Genomic DNA, 27,051 nt, shown 5'->3' on the forward strand with positions numbered 1-27,051 from the left:
CAGACGAATGCCGGTCCACAATCCATAGTGATCGTAGCTCATGTTAAGCCAATATGAAACTTTCAGAATAGAACGAATTGAAAGGAATAGAACTATGCGCTCCGATGCTATTAACGTTGCGGTTTGATTTCAGTTGTATTTCAATCCGGGATGGACCGCCAATGGAGCTACAGATCACATATTCCTCTATGAATGGTGTAATATGGATCTAATTTATTTACGACATACCGGCTCCCTTTTTCCCAAAACGAAAGTCTCTCCTGTTAGTCTCTTTCTTCGGCTATTCGCACTTGTTGACTAATGATCCAAAATTTAAAATGGAAAAATTAATTAATATCGGTACAAGGCCGATGTAATTAGAATGGGGTGGATACCAAGGTGGATAAGTGACGGGTAACTCAGCTGCGAATGTGTAATAAGAAAACTCAATTTATTAAATATTTGTAATATAGACAAATACAGGTACCACGATTATAAATATTACTTTATAAAAATATTATATGTTACACAAAAATTGACAAAATGTACACTATATATTTACAATTTTACAGGAAGTGGGCAATTACTAACAATATGCACGGAACATTACATGACAACAGCATACAATACGACTGTTTATAATACATAAATAAATAAAACTTAGTAAACTAAAGGTTTAAGCGTACATAACAATATTTTATTCTTCAATGTTAAAAGCATTGTCGGCTAAAATATAAAAGTATGGAATAAAAGTTATGGCTTAAGCGTTAAAACAATCGTAAGTGATTGAGACTATAATACATATAAATAAATTAAGAAATATCATTAAGAAAGAAGTTTTCCGATAATTACATTATATTCACAGATTAACTTTCAAATCAGTCTTTAATAAGAGACACGCAATTCACTTAATAGCAATAGTTGCGGATATTACGTCAATACTTAAAACGAAACACATTCATTTAGGAAATTTTCGAGTTCGAGGAATTTGTATTGAATTGAATGGAAATATCTGCGCGATTGTTTTATATGCAGTCGATCGATCCGATATGCATACAGTTTGTAATCGTTAGCGAGGAATGTTTTCGTCTTTACGTAGTGACTTAATAACCAAAAATCACAATGTCACGAAGAATCTAATTATAATTCTATTCATATTAATACTGATAACACCTGCAGGATTTGCATTCGCGATCTAGTCATTTTATAACATAGTCCTTTTGTTTTATATGCCCGTAGGTTACAGACATGTATGCACTGTCTTTTTCGTTCGACATACATCACATTTTACCTCACAGCACCAATGAAAGGTACAGTTGCACCTTTCGACTACGTCCACCACTTGTGTGCGATACCCTCGTCCGCAACACAACAGATCACATCCATCGACCCCTATCGAAGTATCGTTGCATTGCCTACCGTGCGTTCCCTGTATCCCTAATTTCGGATTTCGGTCACAAAATCCCGGTGATGGTTCGTAGTAGACCAGGTCCTTCGGTCCCGGCGGCTTGTGCTCCGGATTGTAAGGCTTCAACTGAAAGCCGTATTTCTGTTTTCGACCCTTTCCTTCCCGTCGATTGTGAATACTGTTACTGTTAATGTTGTTACTTTTGTTGTATTTGTTGTTATGCGCGTTGTTGCTGTGTGCGTTCCCAACGTTGCTTACCATCACCCGAGACGCACCATCGAAACGGTCTTTCAGAGTATCGCCGATTACTCGAAACGGTGGAAGACGCATCCAGCAGGTTTTTACCGTGCAAGAACCCGACATGCCGTGGCACTTACATTCCTGGCGCATTTGGGATTGTACGTGCTGACAACAAGAAAATGCTGTTAGATATTATACTGGACATCCATACATAGTAAATAATGAAAAGCTACCGGTTACTTTTACTTATATTCACGGTTAAATAGGCTTTAAAACATTCCAATTCGACTAAACTGTATAAATTTATATGCAAATGCGGCGTAAATAATAGTTACTTTGTCTCAATAGAATTAATACCAACGTAAAACGGTCTTACCGTTTTCATTTAATCTGATAATCATTTCGTCTTCCTTGATAGTTATTCGTGAATGCGATGTCAAACACTGAATACCATGTCTTACATTACAATTTCAGGCGAGCTTTTGATTCCATAATTTTGATGTAGGATACGATAGTTTACTACGCTTTGGTATCTGTCTCCAGTAAAATTTGTATCTAGGCAACAGGAGGCAAACCAAGGAGATTTTCCCAACTTTAATCCTTGGACTAATTGCACCGCCAAAGTCGCTTAAACTTAAGCATAATATAAATGCCAGGGCAACCATTGTCTTAATAATCGTTGCCATAGATTTTGAGTTTAATCAAGGCTTAAATTTGTAGGTGCAAACGGTCATAAAAGGAAGAAAAGTTACCCAATCAAAGATCTAAGAACATAGTGTTTAGAAGCCTCTGAAGAAAATTTTGATTTTTTAAGTATTTTAAAAAATGGGATTTTTCTGTTAATTTTTTTGTCGTTCTTGCGGAGCCATCACAACTTCATTTTTTGAAATACGACCCTGATATTCTGATATCATAACCGTAATTGTCCTTTTCATTATGAATTTAATGATGTATGATAGCACTCTATTCTTTGGCTTAATTACGGCTTAGCATTAGCATTTTTTCGGCGTAATTAAGAAAATTCCGAATTTTTTTTAATATATAATTACCTAGCTAAGACAATTAACGTCTACGTCTATATCAGCTCCCTATATAGGGTGTAGATATAAGTACCTATATAAAAAAAAATTTGGATGGTAGAGGGGATCAAAACAAGCAGTTTTCTAAACCAAAAATGGTGAAATTTTCATTTCTTCTTTAATTTGTGCTCAACATTTTTTCGAATTTTCAAAAACTAATTTCAGTTTCGTGATTTTGATGTTCAAAAACCCCCAGATACCAACTTTTCGTCAAAATCAAAAATTTTTTCGCACCCTCACTTAGGGGGTCACCCTTTTGTGGTAGGAATTTTGAAAAAAAATTTTCAGAATCAGAATACCCGAAAACCTATTCAAAAGACGTGCCACCAGTCTTTCTAACTCTTATGGTTGCTGAGAAAGAAATTAAAGAAGAATGCAAATTTCACCACTTTTTTGGGGGTGGCTCTCAAACAAAACATGATCCCCTCTACCACCCAAAATTTTTTTACATACTTATATGGAACACCCTGTATAATAGCAATTGATACAACTTAATAGAAAAAACAAAACCAAAAAATTAAATGAACAGCAGATGTAAGAATTCAAATACTACAACAAACGAGTGTGAATAAAACCGCCAAATTTAGAGCATATGTTCGAAAGGATTTCCATTATTTTCTAAACACATATAGCATCTTCTCGCCGTATTTAGGCAACATTTGTGAAATAATTCTAGCAAATTCTTTCAGAACTAATCCCCTCAGTTCTCCTTGCGTTCTTTTTCTAATAAACACCCACATACGAAGAATCAAGTGGGGTTATATCGGCGAACACGCTGGTCAGGGTGTTTCAGAATGCGTGCTAGTCACTTTTTCTGGAAATCTCATTGAAAGATACTCTCGAACGAACGGCTCTAGAAATATGTGCAGGTGCACCATCCTGCTATAGTTGAGAACTCTCGCTAAGGGCATGTTATCAAGAGCATCCTCTAAGTCGTTTTGCAGTAAATGCAAATAGCGCTCTGGTGAATAAACGATCCTACAATCCTATTGTACCAAAAATACCAATCCACATGTTAAAACCGTAACGCTGCGCTGTTGAATATTGATGCCTTGACGTTGTGTGTAATCGTGGACTAGTTCCAAACCAATAGTGAACATTTTGTCTTAAACCCTTCTGTAATACGAATTTTCTTAACCAAGTCAGAAAAAAAGGTTCAATGGTGTAATAGATGGTCACTTTTCCGTTTCAAAAATCTGGTTTTGAATGTGTTTTTATTCAACATAGGAAAATTTACACATATATCGCCTAATAGCGAACGCGAACGAAAGTATGTCTGAAAATAAAAGTGATATGCAACGTGTACATCTTGGATGCTTTTATTCGCATTACGTACGGACTTTTTTCCGCCAAAGTTTTGCATTCATCACGGAGTCGACTGTAACGTCGAAGGGACCTGGTGCCATATTTCTAAAAGAAAGCGACATTTTTCAAGGATTATTTGTTACCAGAAGAGAATATTATGCACGTCAGTTACGGTGATTTGTATAAACTAGTGGTCGATATTTTTAGGAATTTGCGTAAGTAATTTTGTTTGAAATAATTTTAATATTCCTAAAGGAATCGACCCGTGAAAATTATTTGCATGGATTTTGTATTATATTTATTGATAAGAATCAACCCCAAACAAAGGATTACAATGATTCAATCATTCCTTTACTTGGATTACAATTTTGTTTAGCATTCAGATGTATGTGTATATTTAAAACAGTAGAATGTAACAGTAATTTATTATGTGGTAAAGGTGAATTTTAATGAGGATCAAATTTAGCACTGACACATCACGAGATATATATTGCATTTTCTTGTATTTTGAGTCAAACAACTTGCAAAGAAACATGGAAATTGATCTGATCGCCTTCATTTTACTTATATATTCAATCAATTGGGTTCACGAGCCTATTCATTTAAATTAAATCAAACTTCTTAGATTTGTTTGATGCTCCTTACAAGTTTCCCTTAAGTTATCCTCAAATTACTTTCAACTTCAGTCCTTAGTTTCTTCTTCAATTTCTCTATAAGTTAAGCTCATACCAAGCTCCCCTAAAATTGTTCCCAAATTACTCTCAAGTGCGCAGGTTTCTAGCAGGGTCTTAGGTCCCTCAAATTACTTTCACCTCCACTTCTTCAATTTCTCATTAAGGTAGGTCTCCAGGGTCTCAAGTTTTCTCAGAAATTCTTCTCATATTTGTCAGGTATTTCCAAAGTTTTCTCTAGATTTTCTCAAATTCCTATCGAATTTTTTTCAAACAATTCTCATTTCTTTGTTATAATTCCTTTAATTTCATCTCAAGTTTATTTATCATTGATATCTAGTACCTCTCAAATCCCCACATTATCCTCAAGCTTTCACGATACTCCAATGTATTCTTAAAAGCGTAATTTAAGAGCGCCTGAAGTTTTCTTTGTTAAATTGGTCCCACGTTTTCATATTCCCCTCGGGCCCTCTTGTCAAGTTCGCTTTCAATTTCCTTCCTTCAACCTTTCTCTGAAATACTTTTCAAGGTCTCTTCAAATTTCCTTCAAATTTTTCACGAACAACCCACTTTTTAACGACGTTTATAGAAAAGATCATTCATAGCTGGTGGGGTCCGTAGACCCAACACAGAGTAATGCTTGCTGAAGATTTTTTTATTCGTCGAACGCCGAAACGAAGAAAACTATTAACATGAAATAACCATTAACAAAAAAACAATGCACTGTCCGGGAAAACCCCATAGAAATCTTTTTGAGGTGCTTGTAAATTATCTTCTATTACCACCCTAAATGAAAATAATCGTTACCACTTTGAAATTCACTTTATTTATGTCGTGGTCAGAAGTCCTCAGTAACTTTCATTTCAATCTTAGGGGGTTTCCTCATTTTGAAAAGATGCTCAAAACTTACAGGAGATCTGGTATACCTATTAATTATGTGCTACACGTGAGATAATCAAGGGACATTACCTCTGACCAAAACTGTACTTCTAATATGCTCTAGAGGTACATCAGTCACTGCTATAACCTTATTAACGAGCTCCTAGGGAGTTTATAATTTTGCGGTGTTGGTCCGTCTGCCCGTCCGTCCGTTAGCCCTATATTTCGATATCGATTACCGATTACGATGAAATTTTGTAGGTGGATTCTTTATCAAATTTGTAGATCGCAGTTCGTGAAGGGGATATGTAGATTAAAAAATAAGGAAGGCCCTTTTGAAAACTCTGTTACTTATGATGAACCGAGTTGCATCAAATTCTGTAAGTTTGGCAAGTGTGCATTGTATTTCTAGAGCCTCAGTGTACTTCAAGGTTCGGACGGAGTATGTATAGTTTACATTGGTATATATGTTTCTGTGTCAATATTTAACGTCAAACTGGCGTTTTACCTAAAGGGTATGTCTGTTAACACTTTCTCTCAGTTTTTTGGTCAACGTTAAATAATTATATAGGTAAATAAAAACGCAATCCACGAAGTTGGGATTGTAAACGAAAACCTCCAAGTGATAAAGAAGTCAAAAACGGCGTTGGTGTTTTTTTATGATGCACACACTTTAGCTGATTAGCTTTCATTATTGCTAAACGGCAATAAATAATATCAATTAACAAATAATTTATTGATAGTTCTTTAAAAAAAACATGACCGTGATAATGATTGGTGGCCTACAAATATTTTCCTATTGTTTGTTCATTTCTTATGTACCAATCAGGTTAAATCAAAAACAAATCATCGCTGATTTAAATTTACGTTTAATATTAAATTTAAATAATCTAATAGAGACTGGTGTGAGAAAAGGTTTGATTTATGCAAAAACTGGCCTTTACTACCGGGTGGTCGTATCCCAGTGTCATTAAAATGCATATTAACTGGTTACTCGCTATGAAAACCGCCCGTTACTAATAAAGTGACGTTTGCTGGAGGCGTGAAGCTGAAGATGAAATTTTTATAACTGTAGTGACAATTATCAACTAATAAAGTTGCAGACTATTACATATTATGTCAATTCGAAAATGAGTTTGCTTAATACGCATATAATTGTAGTTATTAAGTTTTTATGTTCGCGACGTTTTATGATATAAGCGTTAATTAAATAAAATTTCATACTATTTGCCATTGGGTGGTGGCTATATTTTTGGTTTCAATCACCTACTTAAATTTTGGGAAAATAAAACAAAATGGCGTTTCTGTACGTTTTACTTCCCATTCATTTATAAAATTCACTGATATTATTGCCATCTAAAGCTCGAATGACTGTGTAAAGCTTTCCCATGGATTTCTTTGTGATCAAATAAATTAGCGATATGACTTTTAATTTTGGTATAAAAGCAATGACAAGTACAAGTTTTATATAAAACTTGATTTGTAAAAGATTAATTCGTTCGTGTTTCCTCCTAAAAGCTTTCATTACACTACATTTTATTGTGGCATTCGTCGCATTTTGCAAAGAGCTATAAAGACAATATAATAAATGGCTACTAAAGTGGTCGGTTTTTTAATATTACGAAACAACTACAAGAAGTGCTGAAATGCGCACATAATTGCGTCTGATTCTTTTGCAAGTGATTGCGTTCCTGACATTCCCAGCTTATATCTCCGCTACACTATACTTTAACGTTATGTTTTTGCTTAAATTATAAAATCAAAATTATTTATACCTTTAACATACAAAAAATTGTGGTTAAAAGATTCGCCGGTATGTGATTAACTTGCACATTAATGATAGTGTAAGTTTATGTTTCAATTTGGTGCATTAAAACTACACTACCCCCTTTGATCTATATGCAATATTTTTAGATTAAAAGTGTATTTTTAGTCCGTTCAATAGACCAGATCTCCATACGTCAATACCAATTTTCGAGACTGTAAACGAAAACATTAAATCAATGGGCCACCGATGTAAATTAATTAAAAGTCCTATATGCCCCAATTAAAACTTATCCAATCTAGCTTGATTCCGACAAGATTTCTGAAATGTCAAATTGACGACCGACACATAATTCCTAACAACTAAATCAAATTACTTTCGAATTGTTATAAATGTATACCTACATTAAGAAAGACGCATCTATCTATTAGTGGAAACATGTCTTCAAAATAAATTCGAACATCGAGCTCATCCTTCAAACTGACAGAGCTCGTCTCACGTTCTATGTTTATGTTCGTATTACCGATTGCAGGAATCTGGAGTACTCACTCTATGCCTCTTTCTGTGAACGCGATACCACTAATGAGCGTAGATAAAGATACTAATTTATCCAATTTAATTAATTTGTTCGATAGGAAAACTAAAAGAGCTTTAAATTATATTGAACTAATGTACTTACTATAAATACATTAGTGGTATAAAAATAAAATGTAGGTATACATTCGCTAATTAAATTGCTCCTGGTAGTAATTTGTTGACGACCGACATACTAGTTATGCAGTACCGTGTATGCAAAAATAGTTATTTGTTTCATTAGTACAAAAAATGTCAGTTTTCGGGACGAGGAAGATAGTTGCTGGACGACGCGTTAGCGGAGTCCAGCAACCTTCCGAGTCCCGAAAACGCATTTTTTGTACGAATAAAACATAAAATTTTTTCTCCAACCCCCTTTACTTCAAATTATATTCGAATTTAGATTCAGTCACAGTTTTACTAGTATAAGAACTTCTGCTTTCTTGTCCTCACGTGTCATGCCACTCTAGTTTTTAGGTTAACTTATAACCTATTCGTTCTTACTTCTTACTTCTCACCTATCGCGACTTTGTAGGGAGCAAATCTTGGGGTAGCATGTTCTGCCGTTTCTAAAATCTCTGGCGGAGTGCAATCCATGTCGCTATCAGTTTCAGTCATTTCTATTGGATACACAATTAATGTTGTTATATTTTGTATTGAAATAAAAAACTTACCATACAGTTTTTTAATTAAAATTAATTGCAATTAACTTTTTCAAATTTTGAATTGAAAATGACAGATAATAGTGCAATGGGTCTGAAGTAGATGGCGTTACGCGCGACGACGGGTTGTATACGTATTAAAATTACGTTCATCGAATATGTAAATTACGTTACACATGGTTTAAATAAAAATAGCGAGCGTAAATCATTTTCAATACATGTACATACGTATAGGTAACATCATTATTTGCATTGAATATGCAAAAATATTTGATTTGTATGTATAGAAATATCTTACAACCTGCAATGTAAAACAATGTCAATGTGACGTGACATATCTCCGTGATTGTAATTTTTTAATTGGCCAACTTTCAAGGTCAATTTCTTTTTAGTACTAGGACCAAAAGTATCCACTTTTTGTACAGTTGCCATGGTGAAAGCCATTAATCCACAAAACGTCAATTTTACGTACGGAACACTGTCACAAAATAGCGTCTTATTCAGGTGATTGGAGAAAAAAGAATTTTTGTATTTCAAAGTTTACCGCACGGTACTATTGAGTGCCGTTTATCAAAAATTATGTAAATAAATGTACGGCTCGGTGGTTGGTACCGTTTAACGTTTGAACAATCAATTTTTCGGGATATTAAAATGGGCTGCAACAAACGACGTGTTTTGCTGTTAATTGTTTGTATTCCGATTTTTGGGTTCGCATCGCACACACAAATTTTAGAAAATAGCGCGAAGTTGGTCAAGTATCTACCTTCCGAACCCGATTTTCCGAAAATGGCGTCGGCAGGGGTCGAATGAAAACAAATTTCAGTGCATTTATTTTTGAAAAAGGGACATCAGACCAGTAGTTTGGGACCTGATCTGTATAGTACTCTCTTGAAGTTGGCCGGGATTTTTTACAAACGACTTTCCCTACATTGAAATCCATTGAATTCTGAAGAGTGTGTGTATCTACTGTTTGGGGATTGATCCAAACTGTTTCTCGTAGTTAGTCGTGATCGATTTCAATCGAATTTTCTGAAGACGGCAGGGGTGCAATGAGTACGAGCTTTTGATTCAAAGAGCGACATTAAATCGTGGACCGTACATATTTCCCAGTCACACCCGCACGGGTTCAGATTTAGAACCTTTAAATATCTACCCGTAGTTTAAGTTTGATATACCAACCCATTTGTTGCAAAGTACCTCGGCCCGTTAAATATCAAATTTCCTGATTTCCACAGGGTAAATACAAAAATTATGTCAAAAAGAAACTGTAGATGTTGGTTACTGACATATTGTAGCGAATATTCCAGAAATGCCGATAGACATCGAGGCACCATAAAGGATAGAGATAAAGATAAAGAGCACAGGACGGATGTGACGTAATCTTTCCGAAAAATATAACGTGTTTGTTGTAGATCATTATAAAGCGGCCTTGAACACTCGAGAACATTCTAGAAGGAATGTTGTGTGCTATATAAGCAAATCGAATTTGTTTCGAGTTTAGTTCCAACTACGACGCACTTGGGTTATGTTACAAGTTTATTGTTATTTAGTTACAATAAATAAAACACGGTAATTAATAGTTCTTTGTTATATAAGACGATAAAGGGATATTTTAATCATTGAATGAAAGATGTTCACGAGACAGTTAGTTGCCCTTTATCGTCGTGTATAATACAAAACTTTATTTTATAGCGGAAGCGATATAAATCATTGTAAAGCCTCTGACAATTCTGAATTTAATTTAGACGTCAAAAATAGCATGCTTAAGTCGCGGTTGTTTCCATAGAAACAGCATTGTCATATGTTCTGAACGTCAATTTATATCGCGCTCCGCGTCCCATTTGCAATAATAATGACAGATGTCATTAGAATGCATAAACATCTGTTTCACTTATCTACCCTTGCGGTTAAAGTGATCACTTTATCTACCCTTATGGTTAAAGAGCGGCTTAGCCTACTCATTCAAACCTTTTAAAATGTCAATTTAACATAAATGCTATAAAGTTACATTGCACTGGTGTCAAGTGTCGGATTTGTTAACAATAGTTTGAAGTTTATGCCAGTAGTGACCAGAAAGATAGAGCAATTAATGCAAGAAACGAAAGCCGGTTAATAGGCCTTAGAAGCTAAACCAGAAGCTGGTCAGCAAACCATGGAAGTTAAATTGGAAGCTGGTTAACAATCAATGGAGGCTAAAATCGAAGCATGTCAACAAAAAGTAAGAGGCATGATCCCAGATGAGATGGGCGACCAACATAAAATTCATACGACAGAAAACTAAATCGACGAACTACGAAAACGATTTAGTATGCTTTTGCCTGAAAAACGCGAAAAGAGTAATGTGTCATCTGTGTTAACACTGTTAACACAAGATCTACTTGCTGTTTCACAATCATCCCGCAAAGAAGCCCCCGAAACATGTGAAAATATTGGTACGACCTGAAGAATGAAGTGCTTCGAGTGGACCATGAAGAAGTTCCTATTCACAGAAAAGAAAACGGGCTGCGACGCGTTACGCTTGTGGATGATTTTACCCTGCGAGAAAGTTGTGATGGCTCGCATGGATGGCACTGAAGGTGGGACGTGTAGTAGCTGCAGTCGCGAGATCAAGCTATTATCACAGCTAGCTTTATGCAGAATTTGACAATAAGCCAAAACGCTACCAAGACGGGTTTGCTTCAGAAAAAGGACGTGTCGGCAGAACCAATCTGGTAGCACCTAAAATAAATGCCGGAGATGCCCAACCTATTAAACAACTTCCAAGAAGACTACCAGGGGTTAAACGCGAGGAAGCTGAGAATGAGAATATCATCTGCGACATGGCTAGTCAAGTAATAATTGAACCATCCAGCAGCCCTTGGACCGCACATGTGGTTTTAGTAAAAAAGAAAGATGCAGTACGAGGTTTTGCGTAGGTAGGCAACTGAACAACGCAACGTATCAAAGAAAGGCTGTTAGCCGTTTCCCCTAATAGATGACACGCTAGATAGGCTAACAGGCGCTAAATAGTATCTGGGCCAGTTCAGTTTGGAGTTTAGTCTCACCCACTATATGTTAGAAGTTAACAGGTTAACTGAGAGCAGAATCGAATTTCTCCTCTGTATTGGGGAAGAGTTTTGTGCTGGGATAATACATGAACGTAACGTGCTAGCTAGGTTTTTGTTTTGGTGTTTTGTGTACGGTCTTTCTGGCCATACGGATCACTGGACACAGCATTATTTGTGGCGACCAATAACGTGGGGCAAATTCAGTGAAACGCAAAAGTAGGTCAAATTTTCGTATTTAAATCCAGATTAGGCAGTGTCGTTACGGGTAAAAAGTTATTCTTGGTACCCAGACATGTCATTTTTCAATGAAAAGAGGTGTGCGTTATGGAAGTTAATTGTTATAGGAATTTGTAGGATGCGTAGGCGTAGGAATTTTTCAAAATGTGTCAGGAAGAATTTGGTGGGGTGTTTTGTTGCTATTTAAATTAGATTAGGATGTTGAGGATATGATTAATTACGGGGTAGGTAGTGTTAGAATTAGAGTTAGGATTTAATTAGAAAGTGATTTTATGATTATTTGAAGAATGGATGAATCAGAAAATGGATTCGATGAATGACAAGATTGATTCGAAAAATGATGAATTATTGAGGAAGTTGAATGAGAAAATTGATAAATTAGATTAGGAAAATAAATTGTTGAGAAAGAAGCGATTAAATGAGATGGTAATTAAAGAAGAAGTTGATGTTAAGGAAGAAGTCGTAATTGAAGAAGTTTATAGGCAAGACGAAGAAGTAGTACAGGGGAAAGAAAATAAGGGTATTTTAGTTTAGTTAGAGTTGAATTGGGGAGTTATTTTATATCAGGAATTGTTAGGGAACCAGAGGTGAAGCTGAAGTTGTATTGTTTGAATTATAGGAAGTTTCAAATAGAGGATGAGAATAGGGATTTGAATTATTTAATAGCGAAGAGTTTTGCCGATAATAAGATTTATTGTAGGGGTAGAATTTGTTTAAAGTTAGGTACCTACATGAAAGGGAATAATAATTTAATTGTGAAAGTTGTATCGAAGAAAGTAATAGGAGGGAAGGAGATAGGAACAAATTATGAGATTTTAGGGAACCAGATAAGGGACAATTTTTTTCAGGATTTTTCAAAGAATTTTTATTATGATAGGGATGTAGGAGATTTAGAACTGGAATTATCGATTGAGAATAAAGAGAATTTGTGTAGCTTAGAACAGGATGAGGATTTTAGGAAGCAGGACAAGATTAAAAGTGGTAGGAGTAGTGAGGATTTGTAAGGAGTAGGAATTGATTATTTGAATAATTTAATTGTGAAAAGCGAAAAGGGTAAACAGTGTTTTCTAATTGAGGAATTAAGAGATTATTTTATGTGTGAGATTTCTATAGAGAAACCCTGGATTAATTTAGGGAAGGAGGGAGAAAAGGAAAAACGAGAATGGAAATAGTTTAAGAAAAAGACTGGGAATGATATATTTCGTTGATGGTGCAGTGCGAGATTTTGGCTTTGATTTAATATTAGATTAGGCATCATAGGATTATCACTCCTCTGTATTGGGAAGGAGTTTTGTGCTGGGATACTAACAGGGCCGTAGCCAGAGGGGGGCGAATCAGGGCGCCGCCCTGGCAGGCAAAATTTTCGCCCTGGCAGGAGAATAGCGATGAAATTCTAAACAAGGATAAATTGTGATGTGCAGATAAAGCGCATTTTCTTTAAAACATTTATTTTGTCTTTGTAAGTATCCTTCTCCCACAATCCACTCTTGAGGTATAAGGAATTATAACCGATCACTATAAGCGGTTAAAATATCTTAACCTTATGATATCCAACCCAAGCCATAATACACTTTACCCAAACTCGTCCTGAAACCTTCATTTTCATGCCTACTTTCTGTCAGGAAATTTGAGTTTCCATGACAGAGGCACAGCAGACGACGTTTCCTGCCGCATGTCACTTTACTGGCCGCACCTGTCACTTTACCGGTCGCACCGTCACATTTTTAAATGTCTATAATTACTCCTGTCATCACTGACATATTGATATTAATCAAAAGTTCTATACAGGAAATAAACAACTCAATTCCTCAAAACGTTCCCCATGGATATTTAATTTAATTAAATAATATAAAAATAAAATAATTAAATATCCATGGGGAAGGTTTTGAGGAATTGAGTTGTTTATTTCCTGTATGGTTCATCGCCCCGTTTAGAGCATGGATCAACCACGAGTTTTTTCTGACCAAAAGTTCTATATACAAATTGACATTTTATATTAAAATACAATTTCGGGTAAAATTTTAATACAAAACTCGTTAGTAAAATGACATTACTCGGGGCCACGCACTTCAACATTTCCTCGCCAGTAATGTATCATTTTCCGGACTATTATGTAAATGTCTATTTAATACTGCTGCATTGTCTGTTGTTGGCTGATAATTTGTTAAAAGCAATGAAATAATCAATCAATGACCTTGGCTTTGAACTTTTGACAAAATTGCCCCCCCCCCTCCCCCAACCCCTAGTTAGCGCCCCGTAAACACCGCTTTTTTAATTCGCCCTGGCTATAACAATCAAAGCCCTGATAGCAACAAACCTCTGGCTACGGCCCTGGATACTAAGTGAAGGTAAAGTTCTAACGAGGTTTTTGTTTTGGTGTTTTGTGTACGATCTTTCTGGCCTACGGATCAGTGCACACAGCAGTATTATTAGTACAGTTGCAATAAAATGCATAATAATTTGTATAAAGTTTCATTGCGCCCATATATTCAATTAGCACCATGAGTATTGGGGCATTCAGAAAAATGAATATTTTGACAACAATTAATTAAAGGACCACTAGGTATAGTAAAGTATAATTAACTTCAGTCAACTTGATTTAAATGTATAATTGATTATTAATTTATAAGATATTATGTAATTTAGCAGTTGGCAAAGAATAGGTAGATGTATAAGGAAGAAGGCATTGAAACGAGGAATGAAAGGTTACTAACACCAATTAGGCAATGACAAAATTCCGCCCATCGCAGCGAAGCCTACTAGCAGAAGTCTATACGAATTATGCACTATTTCACTGTTTTTGTGACGAAATTTCGGTTCGAATTAGACGTAAATTTATCAACACTTATGGTTTACTGATCAAATGTTCAAGTGTGATCTCATCGTTAGCTGCTGTGATAGCTACAATTTATGTCAAAGAATACAATTAATGCTTTCTTAGTTAGCAATCAACCACCTACGATGTGGATGCCTACAATTAATTACAAACTAATTTGCTACAAACAAGTTGGGATGGTCATTACAAAAAATGCTTTGAAGTTCCATAAAGGAAAACTGAGGAAATTTATAAACGTGAGCATTGATTTAATTAGAATCGGTGAAATAATTGTTAAAAGACAACAATATGTTCTGAATGGCTATTAAATTTAAAGTCGGTTGACATCGCATACAAGAATGGTGCATTGGCCATCTAATGTGGCGCCCTGTAGAGCACACATGTCTTTGGAAGTAGTAGAGGCACCCCATGGCGAAACACCGTGTTACTCCAGATAATATTCCTTAATACATATGTTCTGGGCTGTTAGTAAGTACGTGAAAGAATGAGGGCTGAATAAAATTTAACAAAGAAGGGATTAAAGCCTTTTTAGACCGGTTCGAATAATTTTTAAACAAAATTAAATGCACTTCTACTTACCATCCTTCCTGCCTCATTGTTATGTAGATTCATTTTTTCACGTAAATTTCTATTTCGCTCGCCCGTATCTACGAACTCCCTACTGAATTTAAATCCAAATCTTATATTATCCGAGCACCCTCCCCATTCCCAATCCCTAACTCCGGCGACCGCCGAATTTCCGGAAACCCTTGGTCTACTCTTATGGTGGCTGTAGTCGCAGTTGCACGTCTCTATTGCGCCTTCGCTGCAAGCTCTTGCGACGGCGTGTGTTACTGCCGCACTTGTAATTGCGTAGATAAATGCGGTCTCGCGGCAACCTGTAAAAAGTATATTAATAAATAATTTATAAATCTGGCTGCATGTTCAATTGTATACAAACTTAATGGTATCATTAAAAATATAAGAACGTGATAACTAATTGCAAGAATTCGCCTCTTAATTATTTAATTGCGATTTTAAAGCTGTTCTGCCGTGTCAATAATTAATATAACGCCGTTAGTTTCATACACTTTTTAACGTAATTGATTCATATCGTATTTCAATTCCTAATTCGCTACACTCAGTTCTGGTTGGCCAATTGTGTCTATTGTGCGCGATCTATTATACACCTAATATAAAATTCGATCAACCCAATTTCAAAATACTCAAAAATTTTCCAATTGCATGAACAGTTAATTTGGGCCTGTATTGGAAGGTTTTAGCACCCCTTGAATGGGGAAGAGAACTGTTGAAGAACTCTCCAATAATCAATCACATATAGCAAGTTGCCATTCAAAATCTTTAGAGATGATAGGGTACCAAGGTTCGGGAATGAGATATTTTTGTGCACATTCCCACCACACGCAATTTTCCTAAATCAGATTGAGTCCGATGGTTAAAGTCAGGCCTCCGTGTCCACCGATCGAGTCAGGCCTGCAAGTCAAATCATGATGGCCCTGTCGAACATTAGGCAGAGTGAGCAAATACGAACGACTTAGCAATAATCTTCTGATAAATACATAAAGAGGAAGGTTTGTGCCTCAAGAAGGAAACAAAACACTGATCGGATCGTTTTTCCAGGAATTTTTCATAGTTACCCGAAATTTGCGGTAGTAAGTCACTATATTTACGGAATAGTTTTTGGATTAATTGGATGTTTTTCGAAAAGTATAGCAAATACAGCCCTTAACACAATAACTGACGTTCTGTGTGCACATATCACTTATTTCAGGGTTTGCGTAAATAAGATCCATAGCCTACACAATTTGAGAAATTGTTCAAAAAATGTACACAGTGTTGCGGAATTCATGGCATGGCTGAAAAGAAGTGTTAACTATACACCACTTCCTGATGGGCAACAAGGTGAAATGGTAATGTGTCACACACATAAGAATATTGGATAAAAATCGGTAGAGAAACTCATTTAATAATCACGCTAAAACAAACAAAATAACACGAACATACAAATAGATCCTATCTAACCATCGATGTTTAAATGAATAAATCAGATAATGAAGCAAGCATCCAGTCTCCTTAAATACAGGGTGACAAAATGTTTTATAAAAAAGGTGATAGTTTGAAAGCTGCGCAGAGTGAGTTCCGATTTTTGTTGTGGGGCTATCTCAAAACAAAAGTGTTCACAACTTGACCAAGAACTGTGCATGAGTTAAAACAGAGAATTCGGGATGAAATTGACAGTATCCCAGTTGAGATGTGAAGGATGTAATTTTAAAAAAATGATAAATTCCATTCATGTTTCTTAAATGGCAAGTTTTGATGTTTTAATTATTAGAAATAAAATTATTTTCTTGGTTTTTTTATTATTATTAATTTTATTATAAATATATAAATATAAATTTATTATTAAAGATTAAAGATCAATGATCAAAGAAATGGACCACTTTGACAACCAAACTCAAGGAATACTGATTTTTCTTTATGGTGCCGACATTCACAATTCTACACTTTTCCCCCACCTTGATGAGTACTTTCTGCGTCGGAATTGAACTATATGGCACATGCGCACATTAATCGCTCAGGGGCCAGCGCTATAAGCTACCGAATTCAATAAGAACAAACTAAATATATTGAAAACAGTAGGAGTAGTTAAGGCACAGATAAAGTGACTGCAATTGTTGCTTCGTTGGAAAATGCTGTGGTAAATGCGTGTTACAACAACGATTAACGGCAACAAAAGATACCGTTTCGAGCTGGATTTCAACTCAAAATTATTGGTGGCAGCTCGTTGTTCCAAAAAAAAGTACAAAACGCTTGTCTTTCACCTCCTAGAGTGGCTCTGATGAAGAAAATCGTAACGCTTACAGGTTTTCGGCATTACATTCATACTATTGCGTTATTTCTGGATCGCTGTAATAGCAATAGCAATCTTTCTAGTCACACACAACGGTCATTTGTCCTTCCGTTCGGGCGCCGTCTATAGATCTACCGATATCTAGATAAAAGAATACCGTATAGCCTTCGGGTTTTCAGCATTAGTTTCGTACTGTCGATTTATTCCTGGATCGCTTAGTCTGAAAGATGAAACGCCATTCCAGAAGTTGATAATTTATGAATTTCCTTGATTGTCTCCTTTTATAAATCGCTCGAGTTAACGAAATACGAGTCTTGGGGTTTCAAGCATTAGGCTGGTATTATAGAGTTATTCCTGCATCGATTACTCAGCCAGCTGAAATCCATTGTTGAAGTATAACGAATATCGTTAGAAGGGATACTTTTATAAATAGATCGAGATATCGGTAACGGAACATCATTATAGCCTTCGGGAGTACCTACAGCATTAGGTTCGTACTAACGAGTTATTCCGGCATCGCGTAATATAAAAACTGAAGGTCATTTCCGAAGTTGATAATTTATGAATTTCATTCAAAGGTCGCCTTTTAGGGTTATACCGACCTGTGTCGCGGCAACGGTACATTGTAGAACCTTACGGTTTTCAGCAATACATTCGTACTATTAAGTTACTCATGCATTAGTTAGTCTGTTAGCTATTAATTTACTACATCACACAGAAGTGGTCGAGGTGGAAATAAATATGCTCTTTATAGTACTCTGGTCGCGACGAAAAGCCCCTTAGACCCCTATAGGTGATATCGGTCATAATTCCGAAACCATGGATGTCATGCGGCCATTCGTTGGAAGACTCTCGATGCTGCTGCATGGAACTGTGTCATTTCTTCGTGTGTTAGAATAGGTTACAGTTTTTTTCAGATTTAGTCTTCCTACAACATTGAGGGGCGGGACGGAGTATGCGGGCCAGTTAAGTTTTAAAAAAACTCATTTTATTTATTTATGTTCTGCAAATAAATGTTGCTTATACGAAATTTTTACAGAACTATTTTTCAATCTGCAGCAAACCTATCCCTGCGGTGATAAATATGCAATTTCAGAACGATGAATGGAAACTTGTAATCTTAAGTTGTAACTCAGAATTATGAGTAGCAAGTCGGAATAATAAATATTTCTTATAGCCCGTCTATGTTTGCTCTATTAGCAGTTAATTTTGTCAATCCAGTTTTGTGGGTAAATAACGATTATGACGTGTTTCTCAAAATTTACATTGTCATTATTAATTAATTAAATTAAGGGTTTGAGCATCCTGATAGTGCATTAGTTTATAAGGAATCACTTCTTAATTTTTTAATTCTCTAGAAGTTTCAAAGTTTGCGGTCTATCAGTTTTCTCACATAGGAGGATCTTCTGATTTTGTACAAATTCCTACGCCGATATGACAAAAAAGCTCGATCTCGACGAAATTTGGTGTCTGTGTATCTTTGAAAATGAAAAAACTGCAATTCATGTGAAATCAGGCAAATGGTGTGTTTATTCGAGCCCTTTAACGATTCAGATAGATGTCTCATGCTTAATTATGAGTAATGTTATGTCCATTCCTTCAAAATTTGGTAAGTGATCTTTTTGGAGTTTAAGGAATTTTAATGTGACAATGTTTGTTTGGAATCTGGAAAGTCAGAAATCGATTTTTTTAGTGCGCCGGGATACGGATGTGTACTGGGATTTAAGGTTTGAGGTGTTTTGTGTATGGTTCATTTTGGCTGGGCCCATTGCACACAGTAGAATATACAGAGTGAACATTTTGTCTGGAACAGTGGATATATTCAAAACAATATTTTTTTAAAGAAGCCGTTTGTGATGTCCAAAATTAAAAACAGTTTGCTACCAATAATGTACATACTTTAAATGTGTGGTCAGTACACTTTTGCATGGTCAAGGGGGGCATTTTTGTTAATGGAAACTACTAGTTCCTTTATATATTATTCAAGAGCACACTTTTTTGGGTATAACAGCATAAAAAACTGATTATCTGACACAATAAAATTTAAGGAAAATAGTGGTAGTTTGAGTATTTTCTGTTGTCATATTAAAAAGGTTTACCCCACAGGCAAAAGTGAATTACTCATAAATATTTAATACCTAGTTTTTAATACAATAAATTGCTTTGACATAACTACCAAAGAAAAGAGTTTTTTTCAACTCAAAGTGACCGTTTATTGTGTACATTTAATTGAACACATTTTACGAAATTGGGGTTCTTCTTTCGAAAGACTGTTTATTTATTAATAAAACGCGTGTAAACTCACACGTGATTACAATTATCCAACTCATAAAAAATACACAAAGCAATGTTTCAGTAAACTTAATAATCCCGTTTGTATACGTGTGTACGCTTATTTGATCCAGGCAATAACTGCATTCATTTATAACACAAAGCTTATAATTAAAGATATTCCTTTGTTGTATCTACCCTAAAAGAACTATCAAAAAGGGATGAATTCTAATTTGTATTCAGAACATTTCATGATATTCATAAGTGCTCGTTTGATGACCACTACAAAAGCAGCGCAAAAGCGGGATCACTGCATCTAATAATCACGTGCTCTTTTACCCTTTCCTCTTGTGTACACATATCAAACGAGCCTCTTTTTCAGAAATGTCCTACAAGACTTAACATTAACGTAGAGCTTCCTATTAGCCATTGTAATGAAAAAGATCAATCATGTACGATTTAGATTTGTGAACGAATAGAAAGCCCCCCGGGGACAAATTGCCACCTTTGCCCCTTTTTTCCGGTTTGTCTCAATTACTATATACTTATACAAAAGAAAAAGAATCCGAATCGGACAATTGAGTATTGCTTTCAAAAGTAAATTAGCTGAAGGGCGTTTTCAGTACGCTTCTTTTGATATCTCTTTTATATAGAAATCCGACCCACATTTTATATGGCATGAAACTTGATTGACATCGGATATTCAACACTACGGCCAATATAAATTTTGCTCGGGCGAAATGAATCTTGATTAATAAAAATAGTTGTATCTTCGATCATAATCTGAAAGCGACAAGCTGCAGTGTTTGTAACAATACATGAGCATGTTATACCTAGTAGATATATATCATGTGAATCAGCGGGACGCAGCTTGATGACGTAATTATCCAGTCTCCCCCCAGGGTGCCCGAGATTAAGAAAATAACCATATTTCAAACCGTACAGAAAGAAGATACCCATATAAAACTATTGTTACTAATAGCTAGACATATAGTACTAGAAAACAAAAGTAAATATAATAAAGTGTAGCGTGTAATGTATTCATTTTAACCTCAAAAATTTGAATTATCATGCAACTTTTATTTCGGTACACTAATTTACATAAAACACCTAACACTATAATTTTAAATTAATGTCGGATATTACCTTGAAAATTGTAGGTTGTTTTTATTTGCTTTTAATTGCTCCGTTATTACTCTAAAAATTATAAATTTGAAACGCGAATGAAGTGGAAAAAATTTCCTAGCCAGACGTCTTCTTTCCTACAAATGTACCTACCCATCTGCCGAATTAGGTACCTACTTATTGAAGTAATTGCGTAAAGCTCTGTTGAAATATTTGGGGCTACCAATGCAAATGAGCAACACTCGTATTTTATTTGATGATCTTGTGCGATAAGACGAAGAGATTAGTTTGATTAATAATTGTCCCAAACAAACCGTTGTGAGTGTGACGCAATTTAAATTTATTCCTTTCAATATTTCTTAGGTAGAACCGTCGCTAGGATAAGGGCTCGTTAGGCCAGCTACAGACGCCCTTAAAACTAATGAGATGTGCCATTATTTCACTTTTACCTTTCCGAATTTGTCCAACTTTAACTTTTTATCTTTTTTAATTAAACGTATTTCTCCCTCAGATAAGGAATACACATAGATAGGAAGAATTAATGGGATGTAACTGCAACTACCGTATCGATCGGCATAAAAATCCGACATCCATGATGTTGGGAGGTCGTCCCTTATTCCGGGTGTAGCTATCCCATACTAAATCTAGCCGTTTATCTCGCATGTATCGCTCGAACGGTGGTGGCAACATTCTCCCGCGGACGAGATGAAATATTAAATTAGTATACAGATTTTTTTAAACAATCGAGAGGAAGGCGCTTTTGAACATCTTCATAATTGAAACCGGTCGCGGTCTTCTCAATAGCGTGTGTGTCCTCCGCATTATCTGAAGAGTCCGACGAGAAAAACGCTGCCACCGCATATTATCTTCTAACTTTAGTCACGGGTTCTATTCAAACGTATTAAGCTGTAATCCTCTTTAGCTAATAAGATTTGATTCGCAAGATTTCTACTCTAATTTAGTAATATAATCTTACACATACGAAACTGTGATTAAAAGAAAATGCTGCAAAAGACGAAGAAAGTTCAAATCTTAGCCTTTGCAAATATTTTTTGTAAGTAATTGAACGTACCACCACGAGTAATAGGTGAGAAGATCCATTTGATTTACTATCTACGTATATTATATGTAGGTACCAATAAAAGTAATGGATTGAAATCATGAAACCTTAATAATAATACATTTGCTCGATATATTACGAGTATTATGAATATCGTTTTAGATCTTTACCTCTAGTTCTAGTTCTTCTCAAGTGTTTCTAAGGGGTTTCTCTAGGGCCCCCTAAATTCATATTCTTTTCACACTTCACGCTATCAAGTTCTTCTCAACCTTGGTCCAAATATCTATCAAACTCATTTCAAGTTATTCTCCCGTGTTTCTTTTGTTCCCTTTAAGTTCATCGTAAGTTCCCTTCGAGTTCTCCTCAAGCACCCCAAACTTTCTCAATTTCTCCTTAAGGATCCTTAAGTTTATCTGAGGTTCCTGCTTCTCAAATTTCTCTCAGTACCCCTCACCCATTCCCGTCAAGTTCCTTTGCCTTTACCATGTCAAACTCTTCTCAAGTTCGTTAAAATTCATTATTCCTCTTAATTTCACCCCAAACTTCTCTTAAAGCTTCACCCGACCAACCGTCATATTTCCGTTCAATTTTTCCGCAATCACCTCTGCAAATGGAATTCCTCGCAAGGTCATATGAAGTTCAAGGTCTTAAGTTCATATGCCTGTATTCAAGGTGATTGGGAAATCTGGTGGAATTTTGTTACAAATAGGCACATAATTGACGAGTTTAATTTAATTTTAGTTTGCTGTAAGTAAACATTGTTCAATAATTTAGTAGCTTTTAATTATTTCTTGTAATTTAAGAAGTAGAAGTTATTGCGTCTATACGACAATTATTTAACAGATTTGATAAGGGGACTTTATCAAAGTTAAATTTGATTGATTTAGATCAGCGATGGCACATGTGCAAAGTTTATAGATAGGGAAATGCGCTGTAAACAAGTGCTCGCATTTCGTTACTCATTCGCGATTTGCTATTTTTGTTTCACGGGCACTGCGTTAATGGTTTGAGCTTCTGTGATACACCGAAATTTATAACTAACGCCACCTCCCGAATTTTCCGTTCGACACACTTAGATATAGCAGCTACGTGTGTGCTGAAAAAGATTTCCATGAGGTGAATTGCAACCGTTTAAAGTAAAATGAAGATACATCCGTTTGGTGTGGCAGTTGTACATACTTACTGACTAGTGACTACATGTAAAGTTAAACGATACTGAAGCCTATTACAAGTGGATCAGGGCACTTGTGTTTGCCAATCTTCTGTTACAGCTTGGTTTCGATTAAAGGGAGCTTTTTCCCTGCGACAGCCTACTACATTAAAGGTAAAATATAATCAGTTTTTATATGGTTATTCATACCTCAAATATCGATGAGAAGTTGTACTCGAGATATCATTGTGAGATTCAATAAACTAATTCATTCGATTATTTTTGAATCAGGGGATTTATCAATTTGGGGAATTAATACGGTGTTATATTATATTTAATTATTTGTATAATTATTCATACCTATTTAAATTTTAACGTAATCGTGCGGAATATGTAGGAATATTTTGTATTGTGAGGGGAAATTTAATCGCAATGATTTATTTGATTTTGGTTGTCATTGAAGAACAATATATTGATATTTTGTTATTTGATTTCATTGAAGTTCCTTCCGGTGTCGATGTTGAATTGAAAATAACCGGGTCACACTTGCAACATGGTGATTATAATATGCGTTGTTGTATTATCCATTCGGGACGTACCGTTCTTATCCCACTATACCCGGAACTGTATATACGAGCACGAATCGCAATAAAAGAGAGTAATCTTGTTTACGAAGGGACGACTAGGAATTTCTACAAATACTAGCTCTATTGTGTAATACTTGATTGTTACCATCTTTGGAAAAACTAATTTTAAAACCAAACAAAATCAAGAAATTCAACAAATTGAACTAATTCAACAAATTCAACAAATTCTAAAACATCAGAACCTTATATTATTTTCTGTAGTATTTTTTACAATGAAGGGGTAAACGTTGATAGTGATGCCGCCGAGACGAGACTGGTTTCGTCTCGTCTCGTCTCGTCTCGAATTTTCGAGACGAGACCAAGGTGCAGTCTATTTCGTCCCGTCTCGACGAGACTCTCGTTTGGTCTCGAAGTTTTTTTGTATTTATTTGTACTGGTTTTTTTTTAAATTTTAATCAAGAAAATCCATTGAAGTAGCACGAATTTCAATTGTTTACATAAACCGTTCCTGACCTTACTGATTTAGGACTTAATTACCATAGGTCTTATTACTTATACAACTGTCATTTTTCTTAAATCCAGGAAGCCTTCGACAGATTTATTTTATTTTATTAGCGGACAATTGATTTATTAAACTTGTACCCTCCTCAATAGCAGTATACCTGCTTACTCAAATAATGGTAATTGTCTATGCGAAAAAATCAAGATTTGGATATAATACTTAATAGGATTTACATTAAAAGCCCTTAATGCTCTCATTGTATTTTCATAAGTTTATGGCATTAAATCCAATCGTTTCTAGTTATAGGTACAGTGATTCAATTTAGAACAGTGGATACAACTGGGTATCTCGTTTTTGATTGGTAGTTCCTTCTGGTCGCCATATTGGGCCTAAAATGCTATAGGTACTTAAGTATGAGTTTACACTTTTTTGTGTTCTTGCGAATTTATGTAAATTCTGCTTAAGACAAAATGTATATTGTGGACATATGACATATCCAAATACAGTTACTGTAGGTATAGGTACTTACATATTTACAGAGTAGTTAAGACCATAATAGTAAGATTTTACAAAATAACTTAACCAGATTATCTTTAAGTATTTAAGTAACAAAGAATTCAGTGAAACTTTCCTACCTAGTTACATTACCAGATACATTTTATGAAAGCTAATATTTTTAGCTGCAGAATGGTAAAGAAAATTCTTAAAATACGCATAAATATGATTCGTGATTAGCAGATAGATAAGGAAGGTAATTATTGTTTGTCATGCCTTCGTGGTGCCTCTCATATGCTCTACACCATTTTTAGATAGTGTGGCGAGACAACGCGAGACCAAACGAGACTAGACGAGACGAGACGAGACTGACCCAGGGCGAGACGAGACTTTGAGTTAGTCTCGCGGCAACACTAAACGTTGAGAAAAATTCAATTTAATAAAGGTAGGAAGGCATCACTTTTGTTCATGCCCCGATGTGTATTGTGTAGCTTTGAAAATTTTAGTTCAGTCGAAGCACATCGGATGATGGAGATTGGTAGACGATATGTACGAATACTTCCTAAGATACAGTAGTGAAAATATGACCATCATATTTAAAATGATAATATAACCTTTTGAGGTTTCTAACAAAAAGTGATCACTGATCAGAGTAGACTAGGCGAGAGGTCAGAGACGAGGTGTGATCTGCCTCTTTGTCACTCAACTCGGCATCTTGTCCTAATCTGTAATCGGCAGTACGTCAACGAATTTATCTTCTTCGCAATACGTCAAGAACACCCACTTCCTGCGACAGCTGGTTCCTACTTAAATGCCACGGTTCCTATTCCATAAGCACGTTTTTTAGTAGCACTATTAATTGCCGTTTATTTTCTGATGTCCATTAATAACATTGATAATTATCCGAATTATCAGAAACGGTCCAGAGCAAACATTTCTCTGGACAAAATTTTGTATTTAATAAATAAAATCGTATTCAATCATTTTTGTCAGGAATGCTTCTGTTTTACTAAATCGATTTACTTTATGTCAAAAAGTCAATTATCACTTTGTTTATACATCGTAGCATCATATGAGCTCGACTTCGTTGTTGAGTACAGGAACTTAAAAGTACAGAGTGTGTTTCTGTGTAATAATCACGATGTCAGACGAAAACTAAATCGATTTTCTCAAAAACTTTAAAACAAGAAAGTGAAGCTATTTGAAATCGGCTCAGAATACACTTAGCTGACGTCACATTCAATGATGATTATTAATAATCAGCATATTTCGCATCCGCAAGTACTGATAACCCATTTTTTATAGTCGTAAGCATAAAACCTGCTTTTAATAATATAAAATTAGTGAATGCTATGTACGAGTACTTAATGTGAAACAAGTTTAAGCTCCTTCCACACGATTTAGTCAATTTAATTGTGCATTTTTAAACACAAGTTTTCTCTGTGCGCTTACTTTCATCGAATTTAGTAATATAGGTCACTTTAAAATATGCTACGTAAGACGAAGAGATATCGGTTCTGTCGCGATATTTCCTACAAAGCCCGCCGTCAAAAGTTCCTTGTGTTCTAGGTTTAGGTATTTCTGTTCTACTTGCAATTCCTGTTGCTACTAGTTACAGGGAATTCTATTTCCTTCTGTCACAGATAATTTATTCTAAAATTTAATCACTGGCCAATAATTATTATGGATAGATATCCATAATTTTTGCCAGGTATTCCATTAACACACCATCAAAAGGTAAGTCCGTAGAATTATAACCCGGAAGAAGCACTTTCAAAAATCATCACTCGGAACCTAATGTTAGGTAACTGTAATTGGCTTAATTGATATTAACTTCAAACGGATACTGGTTTGATTTTTTTATGTTCTGCGTATAATGAGGGCAACTACATAATTTTCCAGCATACTCCTCAACTCAACTCCTCGTTGATAAAAAAAGACCACTCAGTTAGAGAAAAAAAAAGTAATTGGCGATGTACACGACGTTATCTTTTAGCTATAAACATCAATATAGAAATAATCGATACAAGATCGATGTGCGCTCATTTCTTGCAACGCTTGGACAAATTCCAATTCCGAACTAAGTAGGCAATAAACAACAGGTATCATACTACCTGTCATATTTTACATTACCTTACACGATCAAGAAATGGTACATATTTATTATATTTACTCTCTGTAAATTTTTATGTCCCTTTTATAGGTGTATAATTTAGTTCTTGCAGACAAATTAAAAAGCTCAAGTCGTTCGCATTACATACAATGTATCTAGTGAGCCAATTAATAATTGCCATAGTTTTATACATATATCATTAAAAAAACTAATTTA

At 35.3% G+C, this 27,051-nt stretch overlaps 1 protein-coding gene across 1 annotated transcript in view; it reads right to left on the reverse strand.

Moving 5' to 3' along the window:
* Positions 1-429: 429 nt before the first annotated feature.
* The window catches only part of LOC116170557 (protein Wnt-1), a 62,066-nt gene continuing 35,444 nt past the window's right edge, over positions 430-27,051 (reverse strand). Inside the window, exons 3-4 of the mRNA XM_031487030.1 lie at positions 15,261-15,559; positions 430-1,792 (exon numbers count right to left, since the gene is read on the reverse strand). Coding sequence (XP_031342890.1) covers positions 1,220-1,792; positions 15,261-15,559 — 872 coding nt within the window. The 3' untranslated portion in view covers positions 430-1,219. The remainder of the gene's footprint in view (positions 1,793-15,260; positions 15,560-27,051) is intronic.

The sequence above is a fragment of the Photinus pyralis genome, unplaced genomic scaffold, assembly GCF_008802855.1.
Source record: "Photinus pyralis isolate 1611_PpyrPB1 unplaced genomic scaffold, Ppyr1.3 Ppyr1.4_LG5, whole genome shotgun sequence".
NCBI lineage: Eukaryota > Metazoa > Arthropoda > Insecta > Coleoptera > Lampyridae > Photinus > Photinus pyralis.